The sequence below is a fragment of the Carassius gibelio genome, chromosome B7, assembly GCF_023724105.1.
Source record: "Carassius gibelio isolate Cgi1373 ecotype wild population from Czech Republic chromosome B7, carGib1.2-hapl.c, whole genome shotgun sequence".
NCBI classification, from domain to species: domain Eukaryota; kingdom Metazoa; phylum Chordata; class Actinopteri; order Cypriniformes; family Cyprinidae; genus Carassius; species Carassius gibelio.
In genome coordinates this window covers 27,091,115-27,117,929 of record NC_068402.1, presented here as the reverse complement: position 1 = coordinate 27,117,929, position 26,815 = coordinate 27,091,115, and the positions used below count along the sequence as shown (strand labels likewise).

Below are 26,815 nucleotides of genomic sequence, written 5' to 3'. Positions count from 1 at the left end.
TTCGTGATTGTGATTCGTTTTTTTGACCCCCCCCCCCCACATTCTTACAATAAGTAAGAATAACTATTTGTTTGGAGTAATGCAAATAGATAGAAACATATTTAAAGAATAAATATATATATATATATATATATATATATATATATATATATATATATATATATATATATATATATATATATATATATATATATATATATATATATATATATATATATATATATATATATATATAAACTTAGATGACACAATCAGACCGACAGATGGCAGCATGAATGAACGAATCTTTCTGTCCCATCATCACGTGACGTTGATTTTTCAATTCATTAAATACTTTTTTTTTTTTACTTTATTCACCATTTACATAATTTTTATTATAAACTTACAAATGCATCCTTGATGCTGACTGATACAAGACATTAATAAAAATACAAATACAGTTACAGAATATATTGAATTATTTTTCAAAGTAGATATAAAAGTAACGATAATAACAATTTTATACAGTTTAAATGAGGAAAGTCGAATGTGTCAAGCTGGCTTTATGTGTCATTGTGAGCAGTGTTACTTTATGCTTCCCACTGCGTCTGTGACTCACTCTTTGCTGTCGTCCCACATTCTGTCTCTCTACTATCCAGTGAAGATGAAATAATATTTTACAATCCAAACACACTATCTACCCACAGTTGCTGACATGTACTTGTGTAAAGAACTAAATTACAGAAATCTGTGAATCACAGAGATCAGCTTTACCGTGGTAGTACAGATGCTTTTGATTCTCTTCGAATTATCCACGTCTCGCAAGTTATTGACGCATTTGATTTCGTTTTACTTTTTATTCTGATTTCTGGTTTAATATCTTTATGACAGCTATACATCATAAAAACATTTTGTTGCCGATGGTTTTAGCCTCCTATTACTGCTTCAACCCATTAGGCCTATACATACTCCCGTAACTATCAACATTTTTATCACAGTGACATTAACACCACAATTTGCATGTGGTGCTATGTAATGCAGTGTTTAATTTAGAACAGAAAACCAAATGTTAATGTTTGCATGACATGTACAGTACAAGATTGAGAATTATAGAAAAAACAAACCAGTATGCAAACTATGAGAAGCAGCCCAATGAAGGTCATGGATCAAAGTCTTAGACCAAACAGCGCATTCCCCTCTAAAAATAAAAGGACCAGTCATGGAAGTCAGCAAGACACCCTGTATTTGCCAATCACAGATCCATAATTATTGCAATGCTAAATGAATGGTAATAGTTGAAGCAATTACAGAATTAATTCATGGGTGTAAACACAGTAACTTCACCTATCTTGTGATTTCTCAGTGACAACATTATAACAGAGATGAAAACATATTTTGAAAAATGTTTAACATTTCAAATGAAAGGGTTTCAGACGTCAGGCTTTGCCTGTGTTTGGGCTGAGGAGTAGGTGGGAGGAAAGGCCGTGGGCGCGTGCTTCCTCTATCGCGAGGAGAGAGAGAGAGAGAGAGAGAGAGAGAGAGAGAGAGAGAGAGAGAGAGAGAGAGAGAGAGAGAGAGAGAGATCAGCAGCAGAGCAGCGTCTAAAAATCCAGGACCAGCAGCATGAAAACATTTCGTTTTAACATTTAGATTAACCCCATCCGAACATTTATTTAACTTCTAGAATAATTTTAATGAATTCACGTCGAAACAGCCCTGATGTAAACGTTTGCCAAGCGGAAGTTCGCGCTGTAGGAAATCGGAAAAAGTCGAAAGAGTGAGAAATATCTCATAATCGTTTATCTTGCTGTGCAGCGAGAGAGTATTTTGAAAATGGACACTCACGTTAAGGAGGGACAACTGTACGTCCAGCATCAGAAGTTTGGAAAGGTAAGAGCTTGTCGCAGAGTTTGATTGAAAAGGCACTGACAGATGCCGATGTCTGTTCTGACATGATAAACCGAAGAACATTACAAAACACTAACGTTAGTTTAAACACTTGTGCAAGTTGTTAAATATGTAATATTTGTATTCACGTTTGAAAAAGGTTCTATACTTTTTCACTTATTTAATTCAGTGAGTCAAAAATGTCATATGGTGTAAGCATTGAATAAATAAATAAATAAATATACAAAACGTTTCTTCTACCTTTAATAGGCACGTCAATATGCAAAGTTGCAAATGTCATTTTTTTTCAAGCTCAAAGAATTGTTTTAACAAATTTAACATATTATTTTTTTTTTTAAATCTGTTAATATGTCTGAAACATCACTATCAAGAAGATTTGTAGTTTTTTATGATTAGTATGTATGATTAGACTAATATGTGGCAATAAATAAAAAACCTTGACCAGTCATTAGGGTCTAATCATGTCCTCTGTGTTTATGCTTATCATCAACAAAACAAATTTCACTAATATTTGAAAACTTACCTGCATGGCTGTTTATTTATCGATTTTAAATTAGAAATACAATTACAAAGTATGCTAAATGGCATAAGGTAACATTTTCTTTCCAAAAAATTCTGCATATAATATATATATATATATATATATATATATATATATATATATATATATATATATATATATACTTTTTTTTAAGATTTTTCATTAAGAACTAATTATAGCTAAATGTTTTAAATGCATTTTAAGTAACTTTATAGGCCCAGGCAAAAAATGAGCACCACGTCACTGAGCTGTAAACTTATGTTTTTACATCTACAAATTCAAATTGATCCAAGCATATAGAGAGTGGAAGAAAGAGGACCTACAACATCTACCAGAAAAGACCCCAATTTTATATGCTAATGTTTCTAAATATAAATGTAACATTAAATAAGGAGTGACTATTCCTCTTGTGCAGCATGAGGTGGTCACATGAATGAGTATTTCAGCTCTCAGCATGGATATTCTGTGTTTTTTACGCCACTAACTACATACGATTTAACAGATTTAAGGCTAGACAAACAACCTTTTCTTTCTTGTGAGTGATATCTAACCACTAACCAAGAGAATACACATACACATGGCCAGCTGTGTCTAAATAATTTCCACTCTCTTGACTGTCCAAGTGCAGTGGAAAATGCTACATCACAGACGCATGACCACAAAAGGTTCTGTTTGTTTTCTCTCTGAATGAATGTGAGGCATGTATTTTTGTCATTCTTTAGACATTTATATGAGTCACATGTCTTCAGTCCGACCTTTGCTGGATCAAAAACATTTGCTGGAGCAATGGTTTGTCGTTAATTTATTGTTCACTTCCTCTGTCTGAAACTTCTTTGTTATGTGGAAGTAAGCAAATTCTGAGCACAGCTACATATCTTTACCCTCAGGCAACAGCAGAAATTCAAATTGAGCACTGATGGACTTTAATGCTGCCATTCATTCATCAGGAGCACAGTAAGCTTGTATGAAGGTTTTTAGCAAAGTTTAATAGCAAGTACAAGATATCTTGTCAACAATAACACATTACTAAAAATAATCTTGTGTGCATGGTGATGCTTCTTTTGGAGGCTTAGAGGGTGGTGATAGATTCATAGTGTGATGACTGAATCACACTGGATCATACTGCTGTGAGAACTGATACGCCGAAGGTCTAAAAGTCAAATGTGCCATCTATACATGCATCTGAAACCGATAAAAGTATGACCAACATAGCAAATGAGACGGGGTCAATAATAAATGTAGAAGAGATGTTGTATTGTGCACAAGCATTCAAGTGTGAGTCCCTGGCATCGTGAAAACAAGATAGTACTTTAGAGGAACCTAAAACCTCATGCTCTTTGTCGTTGATGTAGTGCTTTTGTTTGGTAATGAAAGTCAAATGAGTTTGGATCATTTTGCTGGAGGCTGGAACAAGCATGTCACTTTTACAGCTGTAGGCTCGTGACTTACACTGTCAAAACAAGTCGGAAAGATTAGGATGGATAGGAAAAAATAACATGAAAATGTTGTTTTATGTAAAACATGAATAAACATTTTCTCTTTTTTCTTTATCTAGTGGAGTCATGTTTCAGTATTTCAAATTCAACCCTGCATAAAATAATTTGTATTTTCATATTTTTAAGGTCTTTAACATTGCCATGTAACCTGTTTCAACAACTGCTTGTCCATATATGGAAATGCTGCAGCATAGGTCTGTTAAGTAGATGAGTCGTAGATAAGTCTTCTTAACATAGTGTCACTTTTTCACTTTGTTTAACACGTTCAAACTTTTTTCAACTTTTAATGGGTTAACCAATTTTGCTAAACAAGTTTCTGTAACATTCTAATGATGCACTGTTTCATACCATACACCTTAAGCACTGCGTGTTAAAAGGTGAGAAATAACCAAGAAAAGGTGTGAGCCATTCTATAACCCAAAAGTTAAAACCGTAACTAAATTGAATTGAGTATATACACATTCACATAAACAGTAGGCTATTACTGCATGTTTGAAACATGGCCTCTACTGCTTGGCGTGAGACATATCATGACAAACCCTGTCCCAGTCCTTGTTTGTGTATAGAGAAGACGGATGACATAAAGCTTTGGCGTTTGCTCTTACTTTTTCCTACAGCTCAAGGAGATTCTCAATAAAGAATCAAAGACATACTGTCCAAGAAATGTAAAGCCCTAATGGATGCATTAATAGAAGCACTTTACACATTTCTGATCTTTCCTTAACAGGGCGAACTGTAGTCACTTCTTGGCTTCGTTCTTTGTGAAATGTGTCTTGCATGCTGCTCTATTGTATAATGCAGGGTTTCAGAGTGGGAATAGTTTTTATATATAATAAAATATATATAGTTTTTATATTTAATAGTTTTTTAATAGCATACACTGTTATTACTTGCCTTGTTATGAAAGATGCTGCATGTACACAGGTATGTACTGATTTTATTAGCAACAATGAAACAATGATATGCATGAAAGGAAGGCTGTGTAAAGTTTTTAGAGCTGCAGCGTCTTAACATCCACTGACAGAACACGACTCTAGTCTCAGATCGATGAACTGCGAAGTTACTGAATCATTCACATTTATTGTGACATTGGCTACATATTAACAGGATAGTCACTGTTTAGAAACTGTTAAACTGTTTTACATATGTATTCTTTGCAAGAAGTGGACCATTACCAACAATAAACAATTTTTTAATTGCTAGTATTTTCAGGTTAAAGGTATTTTCCTGTTTGAATATATAAGCTGTATATTATATTCTTTTTTAGTGTTCCTGTAGCTCAACTGGAAGAGCATTGTGCTATCAAGCGCAATGTTGGGGGTTCGATTCCCCGGGAACACATGATAGGTAAAAATGTTAGCCTGAATGCACTGTAAGTCGCTGAATTTAATTTATTTTTTTTAATTTTTACATATGAAGCCTCTTAAAAAGTGCAGTAGAAGCAGACTCTGTTTTCATCAGATTACTTTTGGATGCAGATTTTAGGAAGTTATCAGTCACTCTCTTTCATTCTGATCATTTGCATAATTTCCATCCTGCACAGTATATTCCTCAAGTGTTGCCTTATATGGCTATACAAGGTGCTCTGCAATTAAATAACACGGCCCTATTTTATTATCGATTCGTTTAATTTTGGCATTGATTTAAGGATCTAATGTGATTTTATTTTATGTAGCGTTTAGTTAAAACAAGGTTTGTATTTGTATCCATCAGTGTTGGTTTAGTCTTGTTCGTACAGTCCTCACTGAAGTTCGATAAAAGGGGCAGTTTTTAAGAGGAACATAAATACACAAACACCTGCAGAGTGTGGAGGAAACAGCGCATGCTGGGCAATATCATGCACCTTCTATACCACATTGACATCTGCTGTCTCTGCAGTAGCTTTTGTCATTGTGCAATGGTCAGGTGTTGGATTCTGTCTAATATTTGCGATTTATTGTATTGTATCGTCTTAATCTTCTCCTTGGAATTGGTAATTAGCTGAACATTAGCCCTTCACTCGATGGGTGCACTATTATGACTGTCTTGTTATGTACAAGGGGTTAATTAAGGCAGATGGATGCTTGAATGATCCAACAACATTGAAATGTACTACTGAGGAATGTAGACTTGTGAATAGAATTGTGGTGAGGTAGGATTGTAATTAAAGTGAAAGTGTAACAGAGTTTCATAGCAAATTACTTACTGTAAACTCATGTTCTTCAGATAACAGTCCATTCCACCCAAACTTTTATGCTCATAAAGTGAATCTATATGAATCTAGCGGTTATATAATATGAGGATGAGTAAATGGTGATTTATATATTTGTGGGGTGAACTAAACCTTCAGATTGAGAATTGAGAAATCTTACTTGATCTTTTGAAATATAAGAGTCACTGTACTATGAAAACTTCCTTGTTAGTCCAAAAAACAGTTTTTATTGAAACCAAGCTGCCAACAACAACTTGGAATAAAAATAAATATAGATGCTAAGTTGTCCAAATGTGCAGTTTTTAGATGTGGAATATAATAACTATAATGCCATAACATGTCAGTAACCAGGTTAAATCTAAAGCCTGATCTGTGATAAATTATTGTTCTTATATTTAAGGAATCATCTGCTGTTCTATTGCAAAATAATTTAATTCCGTTATGTGTCAGTTAATGAAGTCATCGTCTGAATGCTCAACTTCATATTGTTTTTTAGAATGAAAAACGTTCACATTGTTATTCGAAGTAAAAACAGTGATCAAAGAATTCTCCCTTTAAACACTTGAGCTGTCAATCATATATACAATGCTTCGTTTTTTTTCTTCATATTTTATATTGCTGCCTAATGTTAAATTACTTTTTTCCACATCAATATACGCTCCATACACCATATGACAAAGCAAAAACAGAACTGTCACAACTTGAAAGGTGAACCTTCTGCCCAGTCTGAGGTTCTGAATGCTCTGGACTGGGTTTTCATTAAGGCTATCTCAATATTTTGCTACATTGAGCTTTTCAATTAGTCTGACTCAGTCCCTGCCACCGAAATTAGGCTGCTACCAGCACACTTTACTTTTGGGATGGCACTGTGCAGGTGATGAGCAGAGCTGGTTTCCTTCAAACATGATGCTTAGAATTGAGGTTCATCAGACCAGAGAATCTTGTTTCTCACAGTTTGAGGGTCCTTTAGGTGCTTTTTTTGCTAATTGTTGTCATGTGTCTTAACCGAAGAGAGGATTGAGTCTTGCCACACCGCCGTTGCAGTTATGTTTGTCCTTTTGTAGATTTTTCCATTTGCACATATGATATGAACTAGAATGACCAGGTGTCACCACACTAACCAAAGCCCTTCTCCATCAGTTGCTCCGTTTGAACAGATGTCCAGCTCTAGGAAGAGTCCTGGTTGTTTCAAACTTTTTCCATAAGGGTAACCGAGACTACATGCTTCTGTGACCCTTCAGTGAAGCAGATTTTTTTTCTGAACTCCAAAAATATGTGGCTTGACACAAACCTGTTTCTGAGCTGTACAGACTGTCATTTTATGCATTCATCTCAGACATGCATTATCAGCTGTTAGACCTTTTATTAAGATGTGTGTATGTGTGTGCCAAATCATACTCATTCAATTGAATTTGCCAACAGGTTAACTTCACTCAAAGTGTAGTGACATCTACATGCAATATGTAAGCTCTTGAGCTAAATTTAAACTGTCCCAGATAATTAATACTTATGCAATAGAATCATTTAAGTTTTTTTTAAGTTATTTTTAATAAATCTGCAAAATATTTTGCTTTACCATAATGATGTATGGAGTGTAGACTGATGTGGGGAAAAAGTAATTTAAAGCAGTTTAACATGAGGCTTCAAAAAATAATGGATATGAATACTTTCGCAAGGCACTGTACACACAAACACAAGCACACACACAAATACGGGACAGCTGTATCGATACTCGTATCGCCAAATCTCTGTGACGATACATTGATACACAGCACTAGTACATGCCATTAGTAAATACAACAACAATCTGCATCTCAATAATAAATCAACTTAAAACATTTTTTAAGGTCATAATTTTTTCGTTGTGTTACAAACAATGTGAGGAACTGACACAAACCCATTTTCTCATACACACACCCATATACACATAGATGTCTTGTTTGCTGCAGAATTTGCTTTTCGTTGTCCATCTGGAGGAAGGGGTTTGAAAGTCATTGTCAAGTTCCTTTCATTGACCTCAGCATTATGATCCAGATGCTAAATAAAGAAAGTGACATGATTTTGGTACTCATCTTGCACAAAGATTTTATGGCCTTTTTAAGGGGTGTTGACATCAACAATTATTTACAACTCCCATTTTTAAAAAGTCACAATTTAACAAGTTTTCTTCCATATTGTGACATACAGTATATCAAAGTGAAACAAATTATTGAAAAACGAAACAAAAATTGAGTGGGGATTTGGTTTTGTCCTTTGGTTGTTGATTGGATGGCAGATTTGACAGTGATCATGAAATCCATTTTGAGGTAACCAATTGGAGAAGTCCAACATACATTAGCAGGGAGAAGTCTGCCATTGTGTAATTGACATTTTGATGAAAAATGACGACTCAAAAACATAAAAAAAAAGATTTTTGGACGGACTGATTTTTCAGTTTATGAAGACTTATGAAGCAACCTGAGGCAACATGGCTTGACATAGCCTGTATTCTGTGTATATTTCTATAACAAAAATAGTTCTGTGTGCATGCATTTTCAGATATTTTTAGACCCATAAGTGAATAATAGTTGAATTCCCCCATGACACTGCTGGTTCTTCATCGAAGAGTAAAAACTTCCTCTTGTCCCCCTCTTCTTTTTAGAAATGGAAGAAGAACTGGTTTGTACTCTACCCAGCGAGTCAAAACGGCATTGCACGACTTGAGTTTTATGATTGCTCGGGCAGCGCTAGTGATAAACCTAGCACTAAAAAAATGGACAAGAAGATCATTCGTCTGTCCGAATGCATCAGCATACTTCCTGCTGTCACTGAAACTTGCCCCAAAGAAAACATGGCTGCCTTCTGTGTGGAGACCAATGACAAGACGTACGTCTTTGCAGCTGAGAAAAATATGACCAACGAGTGGGTGGAGAAGATGTGCGAGATTGCTTTTCAGGTAAGATGACATCATGGAGACCTCTTAATAGTTCAATGTGGTCAACACTTGTGACTGAGAAGAATGAGAGTTACGTTTTTCGAAGAAATTATATTAGTATTTGGTCCTAACAATATTTTAATAAATAACAAAATAATAAATAAATAAATAAATAATGGGAATAAAATTGTCCAGCAGTGCTAATTTTGAAGGCATAATGTAAGACAATAACTAAATATTACTATTTTATAAAAAATACTGTATGAATAATCCTTATAATAGCCTTTTAATTATTGTTTTATATGCCCAGGACATTTCTTCTTGTGATTCAACCTTTTAAGGCTTTTATACCCCTGAAAGCTCAGAGCCTTTTTACTTATAAGAAGAAAACAACAACAAAAAATATTTTACAGGCATAATAACCTTTTAACCATGTCTTAAGGTGCTCTTAAACATGGAAATCCATTTCAGATCTGTTGATAATTTTCAAAGGGAAGGACACAGCTGCCTCTGTACTAAATCTGCATCTCTCTCTTTCGATCTTACTTTCTTTCTCTGTCTGTATCGCTCTAAGGGAGGAAGTGGTTCTCTTGGTAGTATTGACGCAAATGGACAGCAAAAGCTTCAAATGGCAGAGAATCTCATTTATTTCTCCAGAGAGGAAGGTAAGAAGCAACGTGTGACATTATTAATTTACCCATGTTTAAAGTGTTACCAACCAACTGGTTAAAATTATGAAAGCAATTTTTTATTTTTTTTGGGGCTCCAAATGCTCTTTTCATAATAAACAGAGTGTTTTTTTAAAGCGTAGGACTTGACGTCACATCCACTATCAGTTCTAGAGGTCGACCAATTTATCGGTTTTACCGATTAATTGGCACCGATAGTCGATTGCTGGAACAATCGGTTATCGGCAAAAATCCATGCTGATAGTTTTCCGGATTGCGTCAATTGCTAGAGCGGCTGAGAAGACTCTGTTTTCATTATACAGTGCTATAGTGGCCTCTAGTGGCTGAAATCACTGACAGCATGTGCCATTCGTTTAGGCACATGATGCTGCACGCTGAACAGAGCGAGAAACTTCAGACCCAGATTTAAATGCAGCTGACAGAAAATCCTGCCCTGCCACAGAGCGCCATTCACATTGTTTTACATTAACCTGTTAGCCAGCACCCCGACGCAGGCATCCTGATTGCCCCTTATCTCGCACGTGTTAGTGTTTACGAATAGATTAAATGAAATGGCACAAATGTAATCTTGACAAACTATATATCATTATAAAGATCTAAGCCTCAAGCATCGACGACAGATCGCTGTTTTTCAATGGAAAGCTTATAAAGACTGTATTTGCTGCATTTGTGTAACACATCAAAATGGTAATGCAGTTCATACCAAATTCGTCGTAATAACGAGTCATAAACACAGCTGTAAATCCCGGTTAAGTCAGGAAGGTTGGGGTCCACTGAACGACATCTCATGGAGCATGTTTGGTCCAATAAAGCAATAATGTTGTAATTGGATCATAATTCCTTTGTTTACGTTTCAGTTCTTCAGTGTCAGAACTGTTTGTGTCTGTTATGGAATAACTCACGCTCAGAAACTGTGTCTTTGTAGTAAAAAAAAACAGCATGGTTTTGCAGCATACAGTGTCACAAACAGAATGAGATGATCCACTGGGAAAGAGAATGAATGAAAGATAGGCGAAAGATAGTATATTTGAATTCTGGCACTCTCTCGTGACGCACTCTGATGCACCTGTCAGCTGATGGAGGCGGAACTTATAGCGATCGCCTTTTTCTTTATTTGTTATATCTTTCAACAGTTTTTATATATGTGAGAGTGTTTTTTATGTTAAATGTGAATGTATCTGCATGATTACCTTCTGTTTGAATGCAAGTCAGCACAAATCAGCTCGCTATTACTGTAAGATCACGGCTATCAAAGTGAACGCATCTATATGAATAGAGAAGTGGATTATTTCCTTTATTGCGCATTTGTGTTATTACCATTTGTATAAGTGGCCATAAGCACATCAGCACTTATTTGCATCGTAATTCATTGTAAATGCTGAATTTCTAGCAATCTCAGGATTTTCTGTAATTGGAATACAAAGTTAAATCTTTTTTTATTTTTCTTATTCTTATTTTTCTTACTCAAATTATTCTTATTGTATTTTTCTAGTGCTCAAATAAATTATTTATATGATGTCTACGTTTCTGTCTAGTGTTTTATAGTTGAAAAAAACTCTATGCAGTGTTATGTTTAATGACTAAATAGTTTGTAGAAGCCTTCAATACAGTTGGTAAATATTTAATTTGAATTAGAGTCTAATTTTTCATGATATCTTATTCAGCTTTGAAATAGAAACTCATGAGACAGACATGTGACTTTCAACCCATTACTTTTCTAGATTGTTCCAGGACTGATTTCATATTTTTATATCAAATAAGAAATATATAAGTGTGGTAAAAAAAATACAAGGCACTTCAGTGTCTATAACTTTTAATATTTTCGATCATTATCAAATCTGGTAGATAAAAAGTAAAGCCCAAAGTGTCTTCTTTCCAAAGAATTTATGTTTGTAACACACTGAAGTAGGAAACTGTTAAAATTTTAAGTTAGGTAGAGCACTTTCAGCTGTGAAATGGGGGGTTCAGGTTAACAGGTTAAATTACATTATATTCGCCCAAAACGTTGTTAATGTACATAATGAATTGTATATGGAGCATTTTCAGCAATATAGATCACCCTTTCCGTTTGCTCGCAGCAACCCATCAAAATAAAATTCCAGTTTGTTTTGGAGTCTGTTTTTCAGTAGAATGTAAATAGCCTACTACTACTACTACGTGTTGTCTACTACTATTTTTAAAGGAATAATCACAAAAAATTTCTTCCATGATTTAATTTGAATAGTAATTCCCCTTTGTTTGCCAAAAAAAAGTTTGCTTAATTTTCAGTAATTAAAAGATAAATTAATGTTTCATGCCTTGATTTGATAACAATAAAAATGTTAATACACACACAATTATTGTGGGGAAAAAAATCATTAGGCTTCTTTAAGAATAAAAAAGTTATTTTATGCATTCAAATAATTAAATTAAAACACATAATTTGGTAACAATAAAAAATAAATAAATAAATAAATAAATAAATAAAACATTTCATAGAGCCCGAAACATGTACATTTTTTATTTTAATTAATAAGACTTGCTTTATGACAATAAACTAACTATTAAAAAGGAGTGGACAAAATAAAAATGGAAAAAACATAATCCAGAAAAAATTAAATGGAAATAATGGAATTTAGAAAAAATAAATAAAAAACTGATTTCATAGGGCCGTATTAGAGTGTGGTAATTTCCACATTTACTATTACTATTATTATTATTACTATTATTATTGTTACTTTTATTATTATTCTACTACTATTTTTAGTTTTTGTTCAGTATCCATTTGAACATCTATCGATTAATTAATCGGTATCAGCCAGTGTGGTCTAACCTAGCTATCGAAAACAGTCAAATCCACTATCGGTCGACCTCTTAATCAGTTTTGTTGCTTTTTGGTTGCTAGACTTAATTTATATGCACACCTAGATCAGCATAACTGCTCTCAGTGAATATACAGAAATATTCTGTTAGATGCAAATGGATCGCATGCAAATTCCCTGCTCATGTTAGTTACACTGACTGAAATTTTAGAGCTCTTGAATGTGGTTACACTTGGCTGTTTTCAAAAAGACATAGCTGGCTGTGTCACACTAATTTTATTTGAATAGTCCCTGAGTAAAAAACAAAAAGGGCTAAAAAATTAAATGGAGTGCAAAATCTCAGCCATTTCCCTTGCCCCCTCCTTCAAGGCTGGCACTCACTTCGACCAGTGCTATGCTTGGTCAACAGTCAAGGGGTCACTGTTAAGTCCACTCAGTTCGCAAACTACCTCCTGCTCCTGCTGTGCATTCTCCAGTGTTTCTGGGGAAATAGTTTGCGATCACTTCTGTTTTAAGTAAGGGCAGCACTGACTTCCTCAAAGAGTGTGAGAGTTGACATTTAAAAGGCTTGCAATGATACGGTCTTGGCACTCAATTATCTCCTTTGCATAGACATTTTCTGGCATGACAGTGGATATTAGAGTATAACGCATGGATAATGGTTGTTTGAGCCATGTCCAGTGTCTGTTGGTATTTTGTTTGAAAGCCAATCCAGAGGTAGACAAGAAAATAAAAGAAGATTAGAGTGGAGCAACTCATTTTGTATGTTATCAGTTTGCATGGGAGCATTTATAGAGGCAGAGGAAAATAGGGTAATCGGCACTCACGGCCTGTAGTCTCTGATAAGCAGAAGCATATCTGAACTTGCTGAACTTAGCAGGGAAATAGCATATGAGTCCCATCAAATAAAAAAACATCCTGGTTGTAGTTTTGTTTTTACATTGTGGATGTTCCTATGTGATATAAAAAAGACCAGTGTTGGCTAATTTCCTAAGATTCAAAGAACTTTCAGTTTTACTTATAAGCCTCATGTAAAATTGTATAGAAAACATCTTGGTAGCTTGTTATTATTGAAAAATTTGGTCACACTTTATTTTAGGGTCCAATTCTCACTATTAACTAACCATTAACTATGACTTTTGCCTCAATTAACTCCTTATTTGCTGCTTATTAATAGTTTATAAGGTAGTTGTTAAGTTTAGGGTATTGGGTAGGATTAGGGATGTCATGCATTATATGTTCTTTATAAGCACTAATAAACAGCCAATATGTTAATAATAGACATGCTAATAAGCAACTATTTATTGGTGTGAATTGGACCCTATACTAAAGTGTTACCAAAAATTTAAACTATATTACCGTCCTGGTCTAAACTGCTAAATGTGGACAATGATGAAACTCTATAAAGACGCTTTGAAATTGTGTATTGATCTTTTTTACAGAATGATTAAATTTAGTGTGTTCTTTGTACCACAAAGTTTTAGTTTTTACATGCAAAACCCAAAAGATAAGTCCAAATCATAAAGTCAAGAATATGTATAGTTAGATTACTTATTTAAGTAGGTTAGCCATGTGTATGTTTATAATTGTTTATTTATTTGTACTTTTATAATTTATAGGTCTATATATATATTTTTAAATATAGTATGTAATGTACCGTAGTCAGGGGCCTCGCTAGTTGGGGGAAAAGGGTGACAGAGGGGCCTGCAAAGGCCTACTGGCCATCAGGAGCACTGGGACATTCTAATATCAGTAGTGGCCCGATCATCGAAATGAGGGAGATCTCCCAGATATTAGGCATTTTTAAATTACAGCGCATGCGAAACTGCAAAGTGGCACTACCCGATGCATCCACCAGCAACCTGTAAAAGCAGAGCAGGAAAATTATTTTGCCACGATATATAAGAAGTGATAAACAGCGCAAGTTGCTTGATCCATTTAGATGTGACCATAGACTGAATGAAAAACATGGACAAAGTGTCTGTGACGTCACCTGTAGACTCCTGAGGAGCGTTTTTGAAGCTCAAAGTGTGCAGAGCAGTCTGTCGCCATCTTGGCAGCGCATCACCGCGCGACTCTCCCAGACAATCGAAAATGGGCAAAAAGGCGGGAGCTGGTTGCTGAAGCCACGCCCATCTAGCTCGATGGCATTGTCAGCAGCGGCAATCCACCTGTCTCTCAAGTGGCCATGCCCTTAATTATGCAGATCTTTAAGGCCTAATATAATTTACACAAATGAATTATACAAAAAAGTCACCCCCCTCACAGTTGTCATGAAGGGCAAAATTAGCGAGATAGACCAAAATAATTTTTTTTAACCAAGCTGTAAACGTTTTTTTTTTTTTTTTTTTTGTAAATTTGGGAATTTTAAAATGGGGAGTCTATGGGACTGGCTGCCTTTTGCAGCCAACCTCCAGTGGCCAGGCAGTGAATTGCATTTTTAGTCACTTCCTTGTTGGCTTTAGGAGAGAGAGCGGGAGGTTTCCGCTCGGATGAGACACAGATTTAATACAGTTGTGTGATATGAGAACATTAAAGGTTCTGTAGTGATGCTGGCTGAAAACAGCCACAATAATGAGGTATATTGGAATACGGCACTAGGCTTATCAATTCAGCACCATAGTAATTTAACAATGTTTACCTTCTACAATAATATAAATAAAACAATTTATTAAAATTGTTACTGTTATTACATATTGGGGAATATTTTAATTTTATAGGTGTTATAGGTGTAGTTTCTTGATGTTTATTTTAACTACAAATTTTATAGTTTATTATTACTTTTTTCTTTTTCTTTTTTTAACATAATGAGGACCATGGTTTTTTGTCTTATGACTACCATCCTACTTATACTAGTCAGCTAAACTCTATGCAATAACTTCTTTCTTTTTTGATGTTTAGATCTAATTAATTTTAATTTAAGTAAAATGTTAATTTGATGAGGGCCTGATTAAAGATAAATATTATGGTCTTATATAAATAAGGTGTTTTTATTTACAAATAATAAAGTTCTTAAAGGGAGATTCATCCAAAAATGTAAATTATTTAAATTGTTGGTGTGTATTTTAAAGCTGCAGTCCATAATGTTTTTTGGTTAAAAATTATACCCCAAATTATTATTATTACTTTTTTTTTTTTTTTTTGCCCCAAGTAGATAATCAGCCAATGTTTAAATCATCTTACCATAGCCAAATTAACAATGGCAAGCTTGTAATGTTCTCTAATTTCTGGTACTGGTAGGTTTTTGGTGGGAATATAAGTACATTATAAATACAGAGTCCCTTTCGTCTCTGCGTCATTACCTGTCATCTGTACGTAAACATTAGGAAAGAGTCCCGGCTAGTGTTAATTTAATTGATGAATAATTTATCACAATTTATCAACAAAATTTTTTTCTCTGACAATGAGATGATAATGAACTTAAACTATTTTTGAATGACAAAATCTATGATGTAAATCTATTGACATTATTAGGATTTGGGAAGAGGCTTATTCAGAACAAATCTGCTGCGTGGTTCGGAGGTTAGATGCGCACATATGAACTAGCGGGACATAAGCTAACAAACATACACTTGCTGCACGTCGCATAAAACATAAAAAATAAAATGTCAACATGTGGGAGTAAGAAAAGAGATAGAACTTCAGTCAGAGTACTCGTGTCGCATGAATGGAGAATTGCACACAAAATGATGTCAAATTGTCTGTTTTGATGAGTATTCTCATAAACACAGTTGAATAGGTCTAAAGTAAACGTAAACAGTAGGGAGAACTTGTATCAGTACATTGCATCCATTGCAACTGTGCATTTGTTTTAAAGGTATAGCAGTGTGTTTTAGTTGCTATTGTCTGAATCATTGATGTTAATCAAGCAACAAAAGACAGAAATCTCCTCAGAAGTCTGCTTGAAAAGAATAAGGAATATGGTCAAAAGGCTATGACTAAAACTAAATCAAAATTTGTTGTCAAAGTTAACACTGGTCTTGGCAGTAGACTATTTCACACATGAGAATGCGGCTGGGGGTGGATCATTTATAGTCTTTTCTCACAGCAGCTGGAATAATAGAATTTATAATTTTGATGGTGGATTGTAATCCAGAAAGGTCCATGCAACAATCATCTGTGAGAATTCACCCATAGTCTCCAGTAGTCTACAGGTAACCCTACTACAAACTAAATACACGTAGTCACACAATGCTGATGTAGTAAACATTAACATTTTAAGAACAAAGTATAACAATAATCTGCATATTCTGATGTGATATGAGCTAAGCAATTGTTAGAATTAATCACCAGAATAACACCAGAACCTCAGTTGGTCAGAACAAAATTATTTTGATCATACTTCCAAGACCTACAATCTGTGACTCTGTATACAGTGAATATACAAACTGGTGCGGTGACTGACAGTCCCACATATTCCACAAAACATTAGATTCATCCATACTGAGGATTTGTACTGATGCACAATACACATAAAGATGATAATTCCGCAAACATCTGCAATTGGAGCTTTCAAATAGAGACGGCGACAAAGAGGCAAGACTTACAGACTGCAGCTGTAAAGTTGATTTTATAATTAAATAGTTCTTTATCATGGTTTGTCCTTTTTGTCCTTGAGCCACATACAAATTATACCTGACCTGTGGTATTAATTCTAACTTGAACCAAATTCAGAACAAGGAATTTCATATACACACTAACTTGAATCTGTTCTGTTTTGCAGTTAATGAGTTTTGGGTGAGTGTCCAGAGGACAGAAGCATCAGAGCGCTGTGGTCTCTCTGGTAATTACTGGCTTAGGGCTAATATAGACAACCTTATCCTGAAGGACCCCAAGACTAAAAAGGATTTACTCATATGGCCCTACAAGCTTCTCCGGCGCTATGGAAGAGACCGGGTGAGTTAGATTTTTATTGGTTTGAAACCTTTCTATGCTTTAACTGAGGACATTTCAAAATTTAGAAATGATTCAATGTGAATTGCTAACAATGATCAATTGGATGACATTTAATACCACTAAATCTCTTTTTTGGGATGATAAAATGTGATGGATGACCTTCAACACTGACTGCATTCAGTCTTAGCCTTGACTTTGAAAATGCGTAGCTTGCAGACACTCACTCCTTACAATATAGACTGCTTACAGTGTATCTAAATTAATCTAAAAGCTGTTTGCATTAACCCAACATAGTTGCAGACAGCTGGCCCCATACTACAGTTGACATATAAAGTAGGAACTTAAGCCACTGTTGTTTCCAACTCAGCTTCCTGTCATTACTATAGAAACTGCCTTGGTACAGGAAGCTGGCCTTCCTCTCTCCTTTATGAGTGGGTGGAAGGCAGAGCTAATGCGGTGAATAACTACTGAATGCAGGTTATGATGGTGTGAAAAGATTGTAACATTTAAGGGACCAATTTTCACTATTAACTAGTTGATTATTAGCATGCATATTACTTGCATAATGGCTAGGGGTGCTCTGATTGACTACTGGCCGATAATCGCTTTGGGATGTTTGATCACCGGTCTCTATAATGGCGGATCTCGAAAAAGCAGCACCAGTACAATCTCTGTCCAGAGATATATTACAAATAATTTAAATTGAAAAAATTTTGCGCAAATGGCGACAAAAAACATTTCGTCTGCACTAAGTGAGCTGCACACTGCACAGTTGACACAAGAATTGTCACTTGCACAATCGAGGCAGTGTCGCATCGACACTTAATTTTATAAATCGCATTTCTTTTTAATTTTTGCTAGTATTTAAACTATTTAGCGCTCGCATGCTCTCCTGGAGAGTGCGTGCTCATGCACACTCGCAGCATGCACACACACACAAGGCTAGGTTCACATTACTCCATTTGCAGTTTGTGTTGTTCCTTGTTCATGTTAACGGATTAAAGCGTTCACACTGCACATGGTTGTGGTCTGGCAGTGTGTTCCAGGAGCAGGGCGTTTGCAGCAGTGCAGAGATCGTTTCCTCACAGAGTCTATTTTTGCTGTGCTGCAAGCGCTGCTTTAAAGTAAGAACGCATTATTTGCAGTAAATATGAACATCGATTGACATGAAATTTTTGTAATTACATAATAAATGCTTATAATTAAAGTTTCCTGTGTTTCACAGTCAGCACTCAGGCTATGTTTTTTTGCAAGGTTTAAAGGAAAAGAGCAGACCACTTTTAGATAAGGCAGTAATAAACGTGGAGGTAGTAAAAGAGTTAATTTTTAAGCGCCGGATTGCTTGTAATAAAAAAATGTAATGCAAAAGGCAGTAGAATTGACTGTTTCTGTCAATGGTTAGTTTTATTTTGGATTTCTATGATAATGTAAGCCACTTGCTTGACCAACTTAATATATCAATCTAGAAGCCTAAATGCAAAAGTAAAAAGCAATGAAGAATTAGTTTCTTATATTTATTGTGTTTAAACAAGTCTGTGAAAGATTGTATTAGTATACTGTGTAAAAAAAAATAATTATCAGAATGCTTTTGGATTTGACAGTCAAAATAATGGATAAATGTTGTGTTTGTAAACAGCCCTGGTTCAGTTGCAGACTCCTGTGTGAAAGCACAGTGAGCACCTGCTGCTTCTGCACTGCTTATGTACTGCACCTGGACTGCATGTGCACTGCAAACGGAGTATGTGTGAACCTGGTATACATACAGGTCATACAGCTCACAAAATAAGGCTTGTGCTGTGTGTAAGCTATTTTGCCACAACTGCACGGTTGTCAAAACACAAAAGCAGTGCATGATCAAACATTTTGGTGAGATAGATATATATTTTTGAAAAAATGTCAACAACCTTCACACCCACCCCCCCCACTCCTCAAATTAAAAAAAAAAATCCCTCACACAAGAGTCACTTAAAAGGGGAATTCATTTTCAAAAATGAAATTCAGGCCCTGAATAAATGTATACAAATCTTGATTGGATTACCACTATAAATAATTCTACATGTTAAAAAGAAGGCTTTAAACATCTGTTTCAGTGATCATATTAGCAGACACTGCTTTCTGTGATTGGCTTTAAAAATCCTCATTGGAGCACCCCAAATAATGGCTTAGTAGTACTTTTTTATTACTATACTTTTTATTAGTACTTGTAAAGCATATATTAATTCCTTATTCTGCATGGCCATATTTTAGATCCCTTAATACTACCCCACACCTAAATGTAACTACCTTACTAACTATTAATTAGTAGAAAATTAAGAGTTTGAGGCAAAATTTGTAGTTAATAGTTAGTCAATAGTGAGAATTTGTCCCCAAGATAAAATGTGACAGGAACGATTAATGAGACCTTTTTTTCCCCAGTTGTGAAAAATTTTATAAGAAATAAAAACTGAAACAAAATCACTTAATGCAACTACTAAAATTAATATAAAAACTGAAAATATAAAAAACAATCTATATAATTAAATCTATAATAGTATATAAATAATGCTAAAATAATATTGATAACTTGATGACATTTATTTAAAGAAGGTTCATACAAAAAGCAATTTTATTGTCCATGTCCATAAGTGAATAAAACAAAACTAATGAAATATCCCAAAACTTTGTCACATTCTCTGCAGGTTATGTTCTCTTTTGAAGCTGGACGAAGATGTGAATCTGGGCCGGGGAACTTCACCTTCGAGACAAAGCAGGGAAATGAAATATTCCACATTGTTGAGGAATCCATTCGGGAGCAGAAAGCCCAAGCTGAAGAACAACACCAAAGTTATTCATTAGACTCTGACTGCCCAGCTCTCCAGCAAATCCGTGCTGCCATCTCCGAAGCAAACAGTCGTGAACCAGATGGAGATTCTGGTGGTAGCAAGCCTGGGTCTGCGGACGGTGTCTTTGGTAGAAAGGAAAATGATGGGAAAAATTTAAAGGGCCGAAGCCTTCCAGAGCCGCCACCTCCTGTTGGTGGGACCCCGCCAAGATCTCCCATGCCACGTGGGTCCAAAAATCTGTTAGAGGACCAAGGGAGCCTATACTCGGAGCCTGCTGACTCGGTCCGTCCGCCGCCCAGTCCAGGGGACTGTTTGTACTCAGACCCGGTGGACAGCATCAAAGTCATGCCCACTCCTAACCCACGTCTTAGACCGACTGGCGACGATGGGGGTAGCCGCCACCCAGGCATCAAGTCTGATCCATTCTATTCAGACGTCTATGATCAGATCAGTCTGGACTTGGTGCAGAGAACAGTGGGATTGGGACTCGATGGGCGAAGCAGGCACCCTGCAGATGGAAGTGCCACAGAGCACATCTACGATGAGCCAGAGGGACGTGCCGTATCTGCGCAGCCTATTATTACGCTTTATGATGAAGCACGGTTGGAAATGCATCCCTGGAGAACCAGAGGAATGGAGGAGCCTCAAGGTTACGAGGTGGCTCAACAACCACTGCCAGTGCCCAGACCAAAAGGCCCCAAACCTGTCACAGCACCCAAACCAGGCAAAGTAGCACTGCCCAAGAAAGACCTTCCTCCACTGCCTCAAATTAAAGGCAGTGCTAACCAGAACAACAATAACAGTAGCAACAGCCATAACAACATGGAAGGTGGCAGAAGAGGTGCTGGTGCAGGAAACAATATGGAGCTTTACAGTAAAGTATCTAGAAATCAGCCGCCTCCCAATGCGTGGCATCCTACCATGCAGGCTCCAGACATCATCTATGACAACTTAGGTGACATTTGACCTAACCTTTCAATTCAGGCATCCTGGTCTCCTTTTTCTTAACCCTTAGACATTTCATTAAAGGAAATTCATTTATGGTTAACAAGGGAGTGTTCAGTGAGTGTGGAGCGTAGTGCTCGGATTGAAACCTCAGTCATGTAGTCACTGACCGTCAAAATGACTGAGAGCTAAGACTGTAACACTTTAAATGTATAAAGCCCTCTGAAAGGGCTTGTACTGGCACATGCCAGATTTTTGCACTTCTTGGGCAAAGTAATCCTGTTTTGCATATTTGAGTCTGTGACTTTTGTATCGGAAGAAATTATAAAGCACTTGTCATAATACTTAGCTCCCTGAAGAATCTGAGTGTTCGTGTGTGAATGTTATCTGCCAGATCCAATTTAATGGTTAAAGTGCAAAGACAAAAAGGTTGGTTTTTGTACGCACAAACCTTGAATTGTTTTGCATGGGGATTGTAGCAAAAGGATACTAATCCACTGCTCTGTGTGTGTGTGTGTGTGTGTTTTATATGTATGTGAATGAGTCAGCAGCTGTGCTGTTGTTTAACATGATGATGATGATAAAAATGATAGTACAAGAGAATTCTCTAGTTATTCTTACTTTTCCATTTCCAAAAATGTACAAATACATGTACATATCAAAGGAAAAATCTGGACTTGGTTTGTTGTGAGGGCATAAAATCACCCTGAATGACCGAGCCTTCACTCTTAGTCCCTTATTCATCTAGTCCTCTGTTGTCTTGAACGGTGTCCGACATCTGAGGGATAATCCTGATGCAAAGTGAATATTAACCATCTGTGTAAAATAGGGGCCTTACTTCAAATGGGAGTTAAATGTTGGCTGAGTTAATGTGTCTGCCTGGCAGTGTGTGAAGGTACAGACTGTTCCCTGTCCTGTTTTCTTTCTCATTCGCCCTCTCACTCATTTCCTTTTGTCCTCTCTCCAGTCTCCCCAAGTCTTTTCTTTCAGCTTTTTTTTTCTTTTGAGCGGACCGCCAAAATCTGATCTATTCATCACATTCTGCTTTATTTTCTCAACGTTTAGTGCTCTTAAGCAGAAAAGCAGTGAATGTGTTGACAGAGCAGAGTCCTTCATCTAAAAAGAATGCATTCATTTGGTCCAAGGTCTGACTTGTTTAAAAAGCATAGTTTACCATCATACTGGGTTGCAGTGTTTAATTTTAAGAGCGGATTAACTCATAGGTATTAAAAAAGGAAGTGGATTGACAACTTTTTTCCCCTCTTTTCTTATCATTAGCAGATGGTATTTTTTAAATTTAGTTTGACAGTTATTTGTTTATTTAGTTACTTGTTGTTGGATATAATACAAACATACTGAATAAATATTTGAGACAAGCAAAAAATGTTGTACACTTGGTTCATCAACAGATGCTTTCTATTTAGAGACCTATGTTTCCACTTGAGCTTTAAATAGTGTACATGTGAATAAAAAAAAAGGTATATATTGGTTCAGTTTGAATGCACTTCTCATGTTGTACTAGTTCCTGTTTTCTTGAATGTTCCGTTTATGTTTTCGTTCCGCTGGCCACTTGATGCTTGGATAACCAAACGGAAAACAGAACTGAGCTGTTGTATTCTGAAGTATGAAGCAAATGATGGGGAAGTGCATTCGTTACATCTTTCAACAAAAATTTAAATACAAGAATCTCATAGGTTAAAGTAAAATCTGTACTGTACTTGAAGTACACACCATTGAACATTTTTGCATTAATCACCTATGTGTATTATTAAATACATAAAATGAACTTTTAACAAAAAGGCTGTAGTATGCACAATAGAAAATAATATATTATATTATTTAACATTTAATTGAACATCTTTTGACTGATTCTTGGTGTAATTAATAATATAATTGATATAGACATTTTACTGTTATTCTAATGTATGTGTTATGTAGTTATATAGTGATTTTGAAAAACTCAGATTCCTAACAGTTCCCTTTAAAAAAAAAAAAAAAAGGTCAAATTTTACCAGTTCTTTTTAATGGATTATTAACAAAAAAAGAAGAAAAAAAAATTCTCCAAACAGTTTTTACAATGTTTAGGCTTGTCTGTTTGATTTCATTCTCATGTAAAATGTCAGTTTGTTAAGGTGTTTTATTTTTAAAAGGGCAACAGCAAAACACAACATTGATTAATAATTTTATAACCATTTACAATATAGTGTTAATAAAAATATAGAAGTAAAATTTAAATAAAGAGTTTACAAAGATTAACAGGACTAAAAATTGATAACAATGAATATTCTTAATGCAGGCTTAAAACATTAGTTAACCAGAAGTAGAGACACATTTGGAAAACGATTTAAAAATAAGAGAAAAACTCCCTACTGAATCTCTTTCATAACAGCTGAAAAAGTTAGGACATCGTGAACGTAAAATATGAAAAAAGGAGGGGAAAATGACGTGAGATCCTCACTCTATGTCTGCTTTTTGTACCGTTTGCACAATGCCAAACCTCAGCATGATGTCATAAAGACAAGGCGTAGGCGGTGCCAGGTGGGTGGAATGGCGGAAAACTTAATGAGGCAATACTGATGGGGTCTAGTAAGAGAGGCCCATTGAGTAATATTACAGCTCTGACCTCAGTATGCATTCAGAGTCACGTCCCACAGCTCTCGCAACTCTAAACCAGCGCCTCCAATGCAGAACCTTGTTCTCAGAGGTCACAGGGCGACCTCTTTCTTTCTTTTCCCCTCTCTTCGCTTTCTGTAACTCATTGAAGGCCTTGAATTCCTGCTCAGATGAGTACAGTGTGTCCCCCTTGGGGCTGCACTGGAGGCTTCCATAAAGGAAGACAATGGCTCTACTTTTCCACAACTTCGGCCTTCTTCCTCCTCAACTCTCTACAGAGCCTTCTAGCCACAGCAGTTAAACTGAGAAGGCAGTTATCTCTCTTTAAACAGCCTTTCTTCTTGTCCTTTTACAGTTCTGTGGTTTTGTGTTTGATTTCTTTTAGCAGCCTCAGCAGTTTACAATTATATTTTTTCCCCAGTTGCGTTGCAGGCTTTGTTAAACCGTATGGAACAACAGTTAGTTTAATTACGTCTCCAAGAGTGAAATCATGCTAGTTACTATGAGGACTGGTTTAATTGCAAACATCAGGGTAACAAAACAGCTTGTCTGGGAATATGAGGGTTGTATATGAGGGTTGATTTTGCAGTGTCAGTCTCAAAGTTGCTGAAGTTTTTATTTGGAGAAGTAATAAAGTTATTTAATCTGTGCTGTAATAGTTTTCAGATTTAAGAAGATAAATTGAGCTGTGATGTTGCACTACTAAACTGTATTCTGAAAACCGAATAATTAACTTAACCTAGCCAGCCCTCGTCTTGTTAGAAATAAGGAATGGTCTCTATAGCTAGCTTAATATTATATATTAAGCTAGCTATATATTGTATATTGAGTGTTTAATATTTGCTCTGTGTTACTAATCTAAATTCAGTACTGTTCTCCATTACACAGTACAGTCTTCTCTGAATAGTAAACCAAATTTGTATAGCAAATATATTTTTCAAATTAGCTGTACGTATAAGTGTATATCTGGTCATGTGCAAGAAAGTAACATCCTGTCTGTGGGAGTTTAGAAACCGTTGCTTTTAGTCAGTGTGAGTGTGAGTGTGAATGTGAATGTGCAATTTCCTCTTATAGTGAAAGTTTTATGCTTTCTCTCTTTATCCTTACTGGATCATCAAAGGGTCCTCCTCCTCATAATTGTCCTGGAAAAAGAGGGCAGGAGCACAGGGTCGAGAGTGGCTGAGGGTTAGTAAACGGCGAGGCATCTTGTTTGAAGGGATGGAAGGCAGCGGGGCCACTGTGGCTCGCACGCGACTCTGAGACTGCCGAACCTTCCATATTAAAAATGACAAGAGAAAAAGGAGAGAGTAAGGAACAGCAAAACATAAAACAACAACAACAACTATTACAGGATTTGTTTGGTGTGCTTTGTTTTTGACTGGAACCAAAGTCTTGAATGAATTGAATGTCTGTTTAGCTCCTCCTCCATGCCTAACTGTAAGTGTCATTGCGTATGCAGCTTTAGCCCCTTTAGGCAAGATTTTCTAAAATTGGTTAAAATCTCATTTTGAAACAAAGAACAACGTATAAATCTATAAATAAATGTTCATAAGATAAGTTCTTGCACTATTTTTAGGACACTAATCAAATGAGTAAATTTACACGTGATCATGTGACACTGTACTGATGATCAGATGTTCCATTTCCACTGAAGCACAGAATGCTCTTTGAATCATCGTAAAAATCATGCTGGAGAACAGGTTTGACAAACTCCTTATCAACTGGTGAAACTTGCATGCTTTAAATAAAATATAAATACGTCATGTCACTTTTGTTCCTCAGTGCACTAGCATAATCACTCTCAATATTTTTTGTAGCATATCGTTCTATTGATCACAAATATATTTATGATGATAGTTTGACATCACAAAGTGCTTGTGGCTGGAAAATCGGTCATGCCGAGTCTGATTGTGGAGAGTTCCAAAATAGGGACCCATTTATTTTAACTGCTCTTTATCATTTTCATTCTCCCTTTCGCTCTTTTTGTCTTCCCCTTGCGTGGGTGTTTCAATATTAGGCCAGTGCTTGGTTTCGTTTTTGCTCTCTGGGGCAATAATTTCCCCCTTTCAACATCACACACACGCACACACACACAAACTCACATGTTTGTTTTTGTGAAAAGTTTTTATACTGTTGGTTTTTATACTGTACAAACTGTATATTCTATCACCCTTCACCAACCCTAACCCTCACAGGAAACTTTGTGCATTTTTACTTTCTTAAAAAAACTAATTCTGTATGATTTATAACCGTTTTGAAAAATGGGGACATGGGTTATGTCCTCATAAGTCACCCTCTCCTTGTAATATCTGTGTCATACCCATGTCATTATACAGAGTTGTTTCCTGATACGTCACAAAAACAAGAGCACTCACGCACACACACACACACACACACTTCCTCTCTATTTATTTGCAGTTTAGTTTTTCTAAAATTTGTATTCAGATTTAGAGGCCAACTAAAATGGCACAATGTGAAGAGTAGTGTTTGAACATTTCTAAAGCTTGACATCTCAACTGATTAAATCTAATCTATTTAGGTCAACTTATGGTATGTCAACACCACTGACAACCATATCAGAGAGGTTTATCATATCTCAGTTTTTAATAATGATGGTATAATAAAACCGCATTATTTCTTAAGTTTCCCCTAGAGCATTAAGAAGTTAATCAAAAGTCATTATAATACCAATAATTCTACAGCTATCACCTCCAATTATAGCAAACACACATCTTCTGTTCTATTCTACTATCTTAAGACATATTGTTCAATTGTACTCCTCTAACCTGACGCTGTGTGGAGCCCTCTGGTGGTCGACTGGTGCCCCTGCGATGGCCGCGGCCCTGGCCTTGTGCTCCAAATGGTTGTGATGAACGGGTGAGCAAACCTCTAATTCTAAGGTGTGGGTAAAGGTTGGAGTCCAGACAGAGAGGGTTAAAGACAGGGTCTTTCTCAAGCTGATCCAGGGAGCTCTGGAAACAGTGGTCACATGATCATCATAGAGGTGTTTTATCAAAAAT

At 35.9% G+C, this 26,815-nt stretch overlaps 2 protein-coding genes across 3 annotated transcripts in view; one reads left to right on the top strand and one right to left on the bottom strand.

Annotated features, from left to right (window-relative positions):
- Positions 1–1,433: 1,433 nt before the first annotated feature.
- dok1b (docking protein 1b) lies at positions 1,434–21,785 on the top strand. The gene is made up of 5 exons (XM_052560947.1): positions 1,434–1,869; positions 8,757–9,050; positions 9,604–9,694; positions 17,243–17,415; positions 20,094–21,785. The coding sequence occupies exons 1-5, from the start codon at positions 1,813–1,815 to the stop codon at positions 21,201–21,203; spliced, it is 1,725 nt and encodes a 574-aa protein (XP_052416907.1). The 5' UTR covers positions 1,434–1,812; the 3' UTR covers positions 21,204–21,785.
- Positions 21,786–22,604: 819 nt separating this feature from the next.
- Positions 22,605–26,815, bottom strand: part of m1ap (meiosis 1 associated protein) — a 103,324-nt gene continuing 99,113 nt past the window's right edge. Inside the window, exons 9-10 of one of the 2 annotated variants that reach the window (XM_052560948.1) lie at positions 26,582–26,767; positions 22,605–25,066 (exon numbers count right to left, since the gene is read on the bottom strand). In XM_052560948.1, coding sequence (XP_052416908.1) covers positions 24,899–25,066; positions 26,582–26,767 — 354 coding nt within the window. In that variant the 3' untranslated portion in view covers positions 22,605–24,898. The remainder of the gene's footprint in view (positions 25,067–26,581; positions 26,768–26,815) is intronic. The other variant, XM_052560949.1, reaches the window with a different exon arrangement.